General features: G+C 42.5%; 2 protein-coding genes across 4 annotated transcripts; one reads left to right on the forward strand and one right to left on the reverse strand.

The window, feature by feature from the left end:
- The first annotated feature begins 2,546 nt into the window (after window positions 1-2,546).
- On the forward strand, window positions 2,547-6,779 carry pdzk1 (PDZ domain containing 1). The gene is made up of 8 exons (XM_035651572.2): window positions 2,547-2,703; window positions 3,671-3,880; window positions 3,999-4,212; window positions 4,889-5,221; window positions 5,328-5,524; window positions 5,605-5,826; window positions 5,907-6,230; window positions 6,407-6,779. The coding sequence occupies exons 2-8, from the start codon at window positions 3,674-3,676 to the stop codon at window positions 6,458-6,460; spliced, it is 1,551 nt and encodes a 516-aa protein (XP_035507465.1). The 5' UTR covers window positions 2,547-2,703; window positions 3,671-3,673; the 3' UTR covers window positions 6,461-6,779.
- Window positions 6,780-7,106: 327 nt separating this feature from the next.
- On the reverse strand, window positions 7,107-12,383 carry si:ch73-390b10.2 (Golgi pH regulator). Of its 3 annotated transcripts, none has more exons than XM_035651573.2 (14): window positions 12,088-12,382; window positions 11,159-11,218; window positions 10,936-11,039; window positions 10,741-10,847; window positions 10,508-10,609; window positions 10,108-10,228; window positions 9,866-9,946; window positions 9,651-9,760; window positions 9,460-9,548; window positions 8,892-8,984; window positions 8,625-8,720; window positions 8,224-8,313; window positions 7,687-7,752; window positions 7,107-7,594 (listed from the first exon to the last, which is right to left on the reverse strand). In XM_035651573.2, the coding sequence occupies exons 1-14, from the start codon at window positions 12,127-12,129 to the stop codon at window positions 7,388-7,390; spliced, it is 1,368 nt and encodes a 455-aa protein (XP_035507466.1). In that variant the 5' UTR covers window positions 12,130-12,382; the 3' UTR covers window positions 7,107-7,387. The 3 variants fall into 3 exon arrangements, with proteins under 3 accessions (XP_035507466.1, XP_035507467.1, XP_035507468.1); XM_035651574.2 differs by lacking the exon at window positions 7,687-7,752 and adding an exon at window positions 7,796-7,874 and having other exon boundaries at window positions 7,453-7,594; window positions 12,088-12,383; XM_035651575.2 differs by lacking the exons at window positions 7,107-7,594; window positions 7,687-7,752 and adding an exon at window positions 7,859-7,877 and having other exon boundaries at window positions 12,088-12,383.
- Window positions 12,384-12,610: the final 227 nt, after the last annotated feature.

A 12,610-nucleotide genomic window follows, 5' to 3' on the forward strand; every position in this document is an offset into this window, starting at 1 on the left:
GGTTGGAGCTCCTGTTGGGGGTTCAGGTGCACACTACCGCCCCCGTCTGGCGTGAGAGTGCACCTGCCTCTGACAGTGAAGTTGTTGACGCTTGTCTCCTTTTCATTCGACTGTTGCCTGTGTAATGTGTTTTGTGTTTGTTTTTAAATGTGACCTGCGACCTGATCTGTGGAGTACGGAATCTCGCTCCCATGTATAATGCTGTAACGCGTCTAACGGAAGTGACAAATAAATACAATCTGAATCTGAATGTTACAGTCTTGTCTCATTCCTTTGCAAATGCAGATACATCATCATTTCCCCACGAAGCCCTCATCCAAAAAAAAAAAACGTATTATATCCACTGATATTAAAATGCCCCACGTTGTTTTGTGTCTTTAACAGTCGCATTTCGGAGGTGTTTAATGTCTCTGCCTTCTGAGGCATGTTATTGCTGTGGAGAGACGGGGCCGGGTGTTTGGCCCCTGTTTGCTCAAATGACTCGTAGCAAATGGCTCCCATTATTTCAAGCAACCGCCACCTCTAATCTTTCTCCTGGTCTAATTAGCTGACTCTGGCAGGTCCTGTCCTGAGCCTCTTACCCCATATGAACAAGCCATGTGAGGACCCCAATCGAGATGGAGAGAGAGACTAGTGCTCCCCGTGGAGAGTCGTAATCACAAACTGGCATGACTTGTTGATTACTGATGCTTCACTGCTGATGAGGGCAGGTTGGAGATGAACACTCCTGGTGGGGCATTTTACATGCTCATGCCTGCAGTGTCCTTTGGTGCCAGGGTATATATATAGCATGTACAGCAGGAAATGGAAGATTCCGTGCAGGCAAAGCATGTATATATATATATATATATATATATATGTACATGCTTTGCTGGTGGCTGTGGGAAACGTCAATGAGAGTATGTTCCAGTTCAAATAAACAACAGGAGGCGCAGGAGGATTCATCAGTCCAGGCAGGCGGCGTCACGGAAATACTTTTCTTCTGGCAAACACAAGGCGGAGAGGACAGAGGGTAATGGATAGTGAATCCATCGGTGCTAAGCCGAGCTGAAGGAGATTCCTGTCTCCTTCCACTCGCTCCATCTATCCTCTGGTTGTGGCTCCTGGTCCCCTGTCATCAGTTGTTCAAACATAGCTCTGGGCTGAAGTGAGTGTGTGTAGCTGCAGGGGTAGAAGGTGTTTGTGTGCGTTTCAATGGGGGAGTCCAGAGCACCAAAACATCGGCAGTCATACAGAACGAGCCTGGTCTGACTGAGAGGTACATACACCTGTTTTTTTGATTGTCTGTGTCCACACGCAGGGAGACCGGTGCCCCCGAGCCTGCACGGAATCTTCCATTTCCTGCTGTTGTTCACTATTTCTAGCAGACCGAGGCCCCTTGTGGATTTTTCCTACCCGAATGCTTTGTAAAGAAAAACAAAGTGTCGGAGAGTAAAGAAGTATATTTACTGTTCCGGACTTTTTTTTAAGTATGTATAGGAAAGTGTTTACAAAAGAAGTCTTGACAATCACAGGGACACGTACTGTACACGGCCAAAACGAAACATACCAAGCAAGAAAACTGACAAAAACAGAAGGGACAAAAACAAACAGAGGAGAACACCATATTCTTTCCACAGAGGGATGTGTGTCTATGTAGGATGGATGTTGAATGATGCTGGTGGATACACGGCTTTAGAACGAGTAAAATATATTTGATAGTGTGGTATATTTACACCTGTGCATGCAGTTTAACCAGAATAATGTAAATTGACGTCAGAGAAAAGTGTTGCTACAGTAGCATCTACGGTATTCATGATGCTGCGGTGCGTCTGTTGCTTTAGCTCATCAGCACAGTGATGAATTAACCCTTTACCATTTGCTGACTTGTGCCTCTTGGCTTTGGTCGTGTTGTTGTCACCTTTGTCCCATGCCGAGGACAGCGCTATCATGATAGGTCTTTTATAACCAAAGGACTCTCCAATAGTTACAGAGCACAGGAACAATAAAAGTGGAAGAACTGAACTACACCCATCTTACCCTGAACCTTGTGAATTTTGCACTTCCCCAGTCTAGTCGACCACTCAAAGTGTTTTACACCATGCATTTCAACGCACACATCGACTCAGTGATGGTACAAGCATCAGGGCACTCTGACATGCGGACGGGACCTTCTGGTTTGTGGGCGGCCCGCTCTACTGCCTGAGCCTCAGCTACCATAAAATGTATCTTGCAACAATTCGTAGCCAGTGAAACCCTAACCTATGATAATGCTATTGTGTAGTATCTAAGTAGATGAACGCACTGACTATCTCTGTGAATTTGTTGCTTTATCGTGAAACATATTTTCATGCACAACAGTGCGCAAAAGGATGTAAATTAGTATGTACGCACACGGCGCATTTCCCACAATGTAGTGCCGAGTGCAGTGTCTTCCTTACATTGCCGATTGCCGCCTACGTCATCTACGTTTGACCCCTTACTGCTTCATGGTTACACCTTTCTTTCTGACGACAGATTTCACTGCAGCATCGCCTCCTGAGACATTCCTTTACGAAAAGCTCTGTTAAATAACTCATCCTTTAGATTCACCTTTGGCCCGTCAAAGTCCCCGGAGAGAGGGAGAGAGGGAGGAGGACAGGTTGAAGCTATACAGGAGGTAACAACTAAGCAGTGACAGGTGAGCGGCTCCTTTGGACTGAGTCACCGAGCAGAGACAAACTGGTGAGTTTGATTTCAAGCACTCAACAATACCACGTAGTTCTACATGAGCTTTATGTTTTAATATCGTAGAATTATTTAACATGTAGAGCAAAAAAAGCATTAAAAGACCAATTTCAAATTACAGTGGTTCCTGAACTAGGGGCCCTGACAGGCACAAGAGATTGCAAGATAAATCTGAAGGGTTGTGAAATGATGAACTGGAGAGGAAACGGGTGGAAGAAAAAAAAATGTAAACAGGTTTTAATCGTTGCCATTTTTATAATCAACTTTCTTCTTATATAAACTTTTATGAGGCTGATCTAGTTAATTTGAGGTACCATTATGTTCTATCAAGTGTCTTGTGATTCTCATACGGAATCAATTAAGTCTATTACCTCTGATGTGCCCCCTTGCAAATTGTGTTTGCAGAAGTACAGAACTTTATTTTTGATCATAGTGCATATTAGAAAGTTTTTGGGATTGGGATGATGCTAGCTAGCGTTCAAAAGGAGGGATATTCCTAACTGTAGAATTCAAAGTCCAAGCTGCCTTTTAAAAGCGAGTCATCGCCACAGTCAGCTGTGCCTGCTATTAACCATTAACAGCCACTGCAGTGCCGACATGGAAGATTAACTTTTCATCCGAAGCTATCAGCAATTCTATGGCGTCTGCAGGTCCAGGGCTGTTCAATGAATGTGTAACAGTGGTGGAGAGACAGAGGACAGATCTTGAAAGTTTTAAATAAATCCAATAACTGCAGCTGCTCCTTTACTGAAGCACAGCACTTATTTAGGTCTCTTGTTCATCTGTGTAAACAGGCTCAAAGCACCAAGACCCCAATATCATACATGTTGGACAATTGTCTGTATTCATCTAAAAATGTATCTAACAAATATGACAACATTTGACTAGAGAGGTCTCAGGATTTATCATATTTTAACTTCTGATTGTTGTCTGTCTGTGTGAACAAAACTCTCATCCTCCTCAGGCCATGGCTGGTTACAAGCCGAAGGTGATTTCTCTAACCAAGAGGCCGGGTCAGACGTTTGGCTTCTTTCTGAGGGTGGAACATGGCGAGGAGGGTCACCTGGTTCGCTGCCTCGAAATGGGAGGTCCAGCAGAACTAGCTGGCATTAAAGACGGAGACCGCATCATCCGGGTCAATGGGACATTTACTGATGAACTGTCCCATTCGGTGGTGAGTGTAGAATGTGGATTAACTGCAGTGCATCAATCAAATCGATAACGACTCCGACCAGTGGAGTAAATCCTGTGACAAGCATCTTGCCTCAGACACTTGTGTTGTTTCCCTGCAGGTGGTGGACCTGGTGAGAAACAGCGGAGCATCCGTTACGTTCCACATCCTGGACGAAGCATCCTACAAGCAAGCAAAAGCACAGGGAGTTAACCTGTCCAAGCCTCAGAGTGCACCAGTCGCCAACGGTGTGACCAAACAGGCTCCAAAACCCAAACTCTGCTACCTGGTCAAGTCCAGCTCAGAATATGGGTTTTCACTTCGTTCAGTCAAAGGTGAGCTCGGGAGGCAGGCTTTGAAGAATCATGATGTTGATAAAACTACAAAACACAAACTAAGTAACACAAATACACCTACCTATAATGAAAGAGTAGAATTTGCAGGACTTGCTAACAGGGCTCCTTTTATAAAGGTTTATAAGTTAGAAATAATTGCTTAAATGATGGTAAGTAGAACATTTACTTCTGTTTTACTGATGAGCTAAATATTAACACAATCACCTTTTGGGTTTCAAGAGAGTGAAAAAGCTCTTCTGTTGGTTTATCCTCCTCCAGAACAAGTTTGTCCGATTGTATTATTTAATTACAACAGGACAGGCACTTCAATAGATGTTTGATCATTTGTCCTCAGGAAATACCCTGCAGATGATCAGTTTATCGAAGGAAGCCATGTCACAGAAGCTGATATTAGAATTTTTATTTGACACAATATTATTGCGTCAAACTTCAAACTTATCGTCTACAGTCCCAACCAAAGCTGACTGTAGTGGCATCACTTGAGGACACATATGCTGATTTTCACAAGATGTTCTTAGTCATGGCTTATAACTTGATCTGGTCAAATCTGAAAAGTGTAAAGCTTTTGTAAGGGTGCATAGTCATAAAGTGGCATTACTATTATTTAATTTATTAAACTGAATAACTTATACAATAACTTCTGTAACCTCTTTAGGTCAGCAGGGTTTGTTCATGACAGAGGTGATCCCAGGAAGCGTGGCTGACAGAGCCGGGGTCAAAGTCAACGACCGTCTGATGGAAGTCAACGGAGAGAACATAGAAGACTCCACGCACGACCAAGTTGTGGACAAGATCAGGCTGGCGGGCAGCAGCTTCATGTTCCTGTTGGTTGATGAAGAAACAGACAGGTACTATCAGAACAAGCATATGAAGATAGAAGCAAGGCTAGCGACAGCAAATCACCTCCCTCACAAGCCATGCTTAATCAAAATGACCAAAGGACCGGATGGATATGGCTTCCTGCTCAAGGAGGAGCCCAAGCGGAGAGGCAAGGCCAATATTAATAAGTTCTTTTAAACACAATTGCGATTTTAATGAGTATTTATCTGCAATTTGCAAAGAGGAGGCTTGTTTTGACAATGTGCTCTTTGCAGGACACTTCATCCGGGAGATAGACAGAGGCAGCCCAGCAGAAAGGGCAGGCCTGAAGGACATGGACAGACTGGTGGCTGTGGACAGCCAGGAGGTGGACAGCTGCAGCCATGAGCAGGTGGTGGACAGGATCCGGCAGAGTGGCAACAACTGCTGCCTCCTGGTGGTGGACAAAGACGCGGATCGAATGTTTGAGCAGGTGCGTAAGGATCCGACTGTCAAACTTGAACATGTCCTACAAACAATCATCATAATGTTATGATGTGTTCTCTCTCACAGGGGAAAGTGTCTCCAATGCTTTTCTGGGACGATATGAAGGATTCCAATTCACCACCCAGTTACACAGAGGCCATCAATTTACCTGCTCCTGTCCAACCGTCCACGCCTGTTCAGAAGAGGGAAGAGGAGCTCAAACCCAAACTCTGTAAGATGGAGAAGACCCCAGTAGGGTATGGCTTTCATCTTAATGGCATCCAAGGCGTGTATGGACACTACGTCAAGGTGAGACTTAACTGAATATTCGCTATTTGATAATTCACATTTCAATTCAACAGTGTAAGACACCACACGCTGTATTTCAGGTGGTGAAGGGTGGAGCAGCCGACAGGGCAGGCCTGGAGGATGAGGACATTGTGATAGAGGTGAACGGGGTGAACGTGGAACAGAGCAGCCACGAGGAGGCGGTGGAGATTATCCGCAACAGTGGCAGCTCTCTGGAGATGCTGGTGGCCAACAGGAGCGTCTATGAGCAGGTCAAGGCTAAAGACGCGACCATCACTCGCCCGCTGCCCGGGGAAACATTCAATGTTCAAGTTCACACGGCAGACACTCCGGAGAGCAGCGACGAGGGGAAACATCGTGAGGAGGCCAGACCTGAAACCCCAACTGAACAAGCACGAGAGAGGGTGAAGGATGCCTTTTAAACTGAAGCCTGACAGACCTAAATGCGTTTGCTGAATGTTTACTAATGGCTTCAGGATATTTTGCCAAAACTCATTTAAATTTCCAGATAAAAGCCGACTTATGAAAATGCTCAAAGGTTGAAATAATTCTGATTTTACTGTCTCTCTCTCTCTGTTAGATCTCATCAGTGTCGTCAACTTCATCTGAAGACGGTGTCGATGAGAGACTCTGAGAAGTCACCTTGAGGACATGTTCCCTGATTGGGCCTTTTTGAAGTTGATCCTGTGTTTTTTGTTTTTAAATCAGCTCTGTGAGCTTCAATTCTTCAAAATAATATCACACGAGACACCAAGAAAAAAACACAACTAGGAAAATAAAGACTTGAAATTCACTGTCACCGATGTACTGCAACTTTGAATCGTAGAAGAATAGCTGCATCAGATGTATGAAATGGATAAGAACCTGTTTGTGAAAACTGTCTATCTACAATGTTGCCTGTGAATCTTCCTTGTTCTCTATGGAAAAATAAACTGCTGCCTTTATTTTAATCATCTAAATCGAAGATTTTTGTGTTCCCATTTATAAAAAGAAAGTAAATGAGTGACAATTTATACGAAAACTAAAAAAAACACGTACCATCTGAATTAAGCCTGTTTTACTTGTTGTTTTTGTTCCAAATGATTTTTTCTAAATTACATATTCTTGAAAACAACAACTTCATGTGTGGAATCTTTTATCTCATCCATTTACACCTCAGTGTGAGTGAAGCAGGAATGTGCTGTGAATGGTTCAGCTCCAGTGTGACAGACTTCATCAAAAAGAACGTTTTGATCAAAAGAATGAAAATTTAAGAGCACAGAGGACAAAGCTTTTACATATAAAATTAACAGGTAAAATTTAATTTCTGGTAGAATCGTTGTTCTGAAAATACAGATTTTAATTTTTTTTTTTTCAATTCAAGAGAGTGCACTTGGCTCCAGTAGTTCACCAACATTTGTATCCAACAATGAACTGTTCCTGATTCAGGAACACGCAGTCCACATAATTATGTCCTGTATACAAACAAAAAAAAAAATCTGGATATCCCCAAATTCCAGATTAGAAGTCCCCCTCTGGGCCGAGAGTCACATTAGAGAAAGAGAAGAAGATCGGTAGGGGATCAGAGGGCCATGTGTTTCTCTGGTGCCTGCTTGTGGGCGAGATAAAGGAAGAGGATGCTTGAAAGGGCGCTGACCAGGAAGATGACGTCAAACCAGCGGTGGTAAAAGTTGAACTGCAGCTCTCCCAGAACCTCAGTCACGATGGAGCGATACTCCAGCGGCATGCTCATGCGCATCAGCAGTACAGATGATACAAAATACATCCCCTACAAGAGTAAGACAGAGAAAACATTATTCTGATTTATCTGAGGTTAGTGGGCTCGGTGCTTCAACACGACTATGACCCAAACACACTCACCATTATCTGAGCGAGGACAAGCACTATGACATTAGAAGACTTGCTGCTTGATATTGCGTAGAAGAACTATGGTGAAAACATAAAAATGTTAGAATATCAGATTTATTACCTCCGCCAAGGAGCTAATGTTTTCACAGCAGTCCATTTGTAGGTCGGTTGGTGTGTCTGTCAGAAGGATTACGCAACAACTACTGAACAGATATCCACGAAACATGGTGGAAGGATGGGACATGGGCAGGAAGGAAAGAATCAATTAATTAAATTAAATCTGCACAAAGGGGCGGATTCGAGAAATGTTCTTTACCATTGCAAGAATGGGTGTTTTTCGACATTTTCAGCTTTTACCCAGGGAAAAATGCATGAATCCTGATGAAAATCAAGCATATTTATGGGACTGACACCTATGAGTGTGTGTGCAACTTTACGGGGACTGTTGGGTCTTGGCGGAGGTATGTGCTCTACTGAGTGCTATTCTACTGTATCTATATTTGAGATCCGTAGCCATAGTAACATGTATCAAATGATCAAATGATTTACCTTGGTGAGGGTGATGAGTAAGCCACGTATGGATGTTACGATTATTATTCCCACCAGAATGAAAGAGATGTGTTGAGACCAAAACTTTACCTGTGACAGTGAGAAAGAGGACAGAAGCAACGGAGAGGGAAGTTACAGTATGGAACAATGGTGACAGCATTGATTTTACATTCATAATTTATTCATTAAATGTAATGCTATGCTCTAAGTGTGGGCTGTGAGAATTAAATCAAACAATTTGTCTGTGTGGGAAATGATTAAAAGCCATCATTCAAAGTTCACTGCGGAGAAAGCAGGCAGAGAGACGATAATGGGCCGGCAATTATCTTTACAGGAGGTGATGCGCTGTATCAAACGTGACTCTGCAGGTGTGTGTGTGTGTGTGTGTGTGTGTGTCTTACATCAAACTGGATACCCAAGTAGTTCACTGTAATTTCAATGCCCCTCGTCACTGGATCTGTCTTCCCAACTCGGTCGAACACAATGTTTATGGTGGCCTATAATAGAAAAGGTAGGGATTTTCAAAATAAATCAAAGCCTTTGACGACACAAAAACACAACAGAAAGTGATTTTGTAACTTTCTCAAGGGTCTTGGCCCCAAAAGTATTTACTGCATTTATGAGTGTGAGAGAAAGACAACAATACTAACGAGTGTGAATGTTCTCACCATGAAGATTTTCCAAACGCAATAGATGGAAAAGAAATAGCCAAGGAAGTTGAAGTATTTCCCCTGGAAGGTCTTCGAGTACTCAATTCGCTCCTGAATATAAGAAAGGTGGTGGTTTGTTATTAGCAAATCATTTGTCATACTTTAAATGACCTCACTGCAAATGAGGTGCTTGAAATGGGCGTAGTGTGCACAGATAAATGTCTGCGTCTGTAATGGCCCTTAGAACACCTGTCACTCCTGGTTTATGTTTAAACAGCAATTTCAGGCACTGATTTGAGGGACAACCACTGATATAAATGATATATATAGAGTCTCAGTCACTCCAATTAACACATATAGAGACATTTTTATGAAAGAAGCTATGATTAACTCACTGTCACTGATCAGACACAAATATTTTGGAGACCAGACATACAGGGAAATAAGTGCACTCACGCCAGTTACTTATTTCTATCTAACAGGCTCCGAGGGATGTTTATGGTTTCCAACCTTCACATAAAGGGATTTTATGAAATGCGGAACATAGTGTGTGCACGCTGCATGAGTGTGTGTGCACACGTGTTACCTTGGTAGCTTGCAGGTCCACAGTCTCCAGAAAGAGTTGTCGACTCAGCTCTTCCAGAGCATCGACTTCCTGTTGGATCAGAGAAAGGTCTGTAGGGGGAGGTAGTCAAGGCTTACAAAGTTACTTGAGTAACACAAAAAAAACAATCTTGACCTTTTTGCCATCAAACTGAATATGAATTTAAAGGATACTTTCGCTGCCTGTTTGGGTGGAGGTAACACTCTTGATCATGCCCCAAAATCCTGTCTGCTTGTTCTGGTCTTCCCCGCGCTGGTACATCTGCCTCCTTGTCATTGCAATTCTACACACATAAACACACAGTACAAACACTTAGCACGTTGTGGTGGCATAATGGTTAGTTTGAGTCAATTCCTTCAGAAAAAAATTATAATAATTCTTTGCTCACCGTTTCTTCTTGCTAATGATCATGTCCATAGTTTGGAGCAGCCGTCTCTCCAGGGCAAGGATGTCACTGTCTGTTACATTTCTGTGAAGATAATACAATGAAATTGTCTTGAACCTTTAGAGAGCTAGAAAGTTGAGGTGAAATTAGTTTCACCTCAACAGCAATAACTGAGAATAATAATTAGTGATGAATAAACAGACTCAGATTAACAGGCTGTGTTGAGGGTGAACGGCTAAGTTTACCTAAGGAAATAAGACATGTACGTGTAAGGACAGTTAACAGCACCAAAGCCAGACAGCAGAGCCATGAGTGTAACCCCGATCACACCGACACGACTGATGAGCTGCTCAATGGACAGGATGCCTGAACAAAAGACGACAACAGAAAGAAAAAAGGCATTACCACAGTTCCAGTTTAATTCTCAACACTCTTTGCAGATTAAGGATTTACATTATGAGAAGTTAGCGGTGCTTAAAATCGTTCAACTGCAAATGAGTTGCCAATTAAAGCATAAAAAGGTAATCAGTTACAAGGAGGAACTTGAGTTATGTAATCAGCAGTTTTTCCATTTAACTGAAGACAAAAGTAACAAGTAAGGACTGGAGTACTGTAAGTTTCAGGAGGAGAAGAATACACATTTACCGTGTTTTGGACTGAGGATAGGAAATGGGTCTCCAAGTTTCCAGAAGAAGTACATGAAGGTGAACCACACCATACAGGCAAATAGAAGCTTCTGTCTCTGCACTACACACACACACACACACACACACACACACACACAGCAAACGTGTCAAATAAAACGTTTCCAACAGCATCAGACCTTTTTATCGATTAAACTATTTTTATTTTCTATGGTTAAAACTGAATGTACTTACACAGCCGTATGTTGCTGACAACAAAGTAGCCGATGTAGAAAGGCACCACGAAGATTAGAACCAGCAGTATCACATACAGATTCAGTTTCCAGTGGAAATACCTGGAACTGTGGCAAGGACACGAGGTATTAAATTCTTCTTTAGAGATAATGGTCAATAAAACACAGTTGTATCCATTAAAAAACATGTGCTTACTTGCTACTTAAGGCACCCAGAATCTCAAAGATGATGAGCTCAAACATGGTACAAGAAAAAGCAAAGGTGACGGAGAAAACCACTTGGACGACGTACTGTCGCACCTGCCAACAAACACACGAACAGAGTCACGTGATCACAGGATATCCACAGTTCAAATGATGTCAGTACACTTCAAATCTACTGGTTGTTAGAAAATGAATGTCTTGGGACGACACTGTACCTCGTAGTCTTTGAACAGTTGCCGCATGAAGAATAACCAGCCGAATCCAAAGAACAGCACCTGTCACGGATTATATTTGAATATTTGGAGGAAGAAGACAAGGTGAACACTGGGGTGTCAGGTTTTTTTAAATGAAGTAATGCTTCTCACTAAATTATTTCTTTTCTCCAGTCTGTGCTTCATCAAGTTTGTGAGCAAGTTTGAGTAAACTGGGGGAAAAAAGGCAAAATATCCATCCAGAGCTTTTGTCTTAGAAACTATTCAAACCAGGACAGCAGCTCTGTACAGTAGACAATGTGCTACCTCACAGTATGTTACGGGAGTGGATCACATATTGTTGTTGTTGTTGTGACCGTCTTGGCAAGGAGTCACTTGAAGTGCAAAAAATATTCTAGGTTCCAGATTTTTTGTTTTGACTGCACTTTGTATTAAATTAACTAATAAATAAAACTACCCATGGCATTATTTGTTCTCAGTGCATGAAACTTTATTATTATTATTTTTTTTTTACAGTAGCTTTAGCTCAATCAAGGATTCCGGTTTATGCCAGATTTTAAGGCAAAATCAATGAAATATTAGCATGTTTGGTCCAAACAGACTGATGAGGAGCTTTCAGGTGTCACAGCAGTAGAAACGCACAGGTGAACATCTTCTAACATACGAAACGTAATGTATGTATGTATGTAACATACACGTCCTGAAGATTATTATCATTATTCAAACCGGTGCTTGTGCTACTGTGGCATATTAAAAGGTGTCTGCCGTGAAGTGAGGCGCTCCGACCTGAGACATGAACCATCTCATTGTGCAACGCTGCACCAACAGATATACAAACCACTAGTTACATAACATGGACATGTTCAGGGAGTTCTTCTTCACAGCGACATCAATCAATCACGGTTGAGTTGACTCCTCAGGTCAATTCTCACCTGTGAGGTGAACATGATGACCGAGTCCACCAGGAAAGACATGATGTCTGTTAGAAGACAACAAGCAACCGCCTTTCCGTGCGTCACAAACTCCGTGTGCAGGTGACGCGGGGGTCGAGGACCGTTTCACTTCATGCCGATTTAAAATCACAATCAGACGTGAGACTTTTTAAACGTCTTTCTTGTTGCTAACGTGCTCATTTTAGGCGCATTTTGTGCTTTTGTTCAGCTGTCAAGCTCCGACGGGCTCCCACCCGGTGCGTCACCGAGACGAGTCCCACGCACACACTTCCGTCGCGAAACTGTGACGTCGTATGAAACGGCGGAATACATAAAAGCTCATAAATATGATGATGACTTATTTAATTTCTTTTTTTAGATCAGATGGATCAGAAGGCCTCATGCTCACTATCAAAAACCACATCTTCACAAATCAATTTAAACAGGTTTTAAATCGAAACTTGCATTCGGAGCAAACTCCACCTTCCCTACAGAGCAATGCGTACACCAGAGGGACAGCAGG

Source organism: Scophthalmus maximus, chromosome 14 (assembly GCF_022379125.1).
Source record: "Scophthalmus maximus strain ysfricsl-2021 chromosome 14, ASM2237912v1, whole genome shotgun sequence".
NCBI lineage: Eukaryota > Metazoa > Chordata > Actinopteri > Pleuronectiformes > Scophthalmidae > Scophthalmus > Scophthalmus maximus.

Excerpts from the sequence above, each read along its gene's own strand:
- pdzk1 (XM_035651572.2), top strand. The coding sequence starts at position 3,674 with ATGGCTGGTTACAAGCCGAAGGTGATTTCTCTAACCAAGAGGCCGGGT. Across the intron at positions 3,881-3,998 it reads ATGAACTGTCCCATTCGGTG|GTGGTGGACCTGGTGAGAAA; the intron begins GTGAGTGTAGAA and ends GTTTCCCTGCAG. Across the intron at positions 5,827-5,906 it reads TGTATGGACACTACGTCAAG|GTGGTGAAGGGTGGAGCAGC; the intron begins GTGAGACTTAAC and ends GCTGTATTTCAG.
- si:ch73-390b10.2 (XM_035651573.2), bottom strand. The coding sequence starts at position 12,129 with ATGTCTTTCCTGGTGGACTCGGTCATCATGTTCACCTCACAG. Across the intron at positions 9,761-9,865 it reads ATCATTAGCAAGAAGAAACG|AATTGCAATGACAAGGAGGC; the intron begins GTGAGCAAAGAA and ends TTATGTGTGTAG. Across the intron at positions 8,314-8,624 it reads ACTTGGGTATCCAGTTTGAT|GTAAAGTTTTGGTCTCAACA; the intron begins GTAAGACACACA and ends TCACTGTCACAG.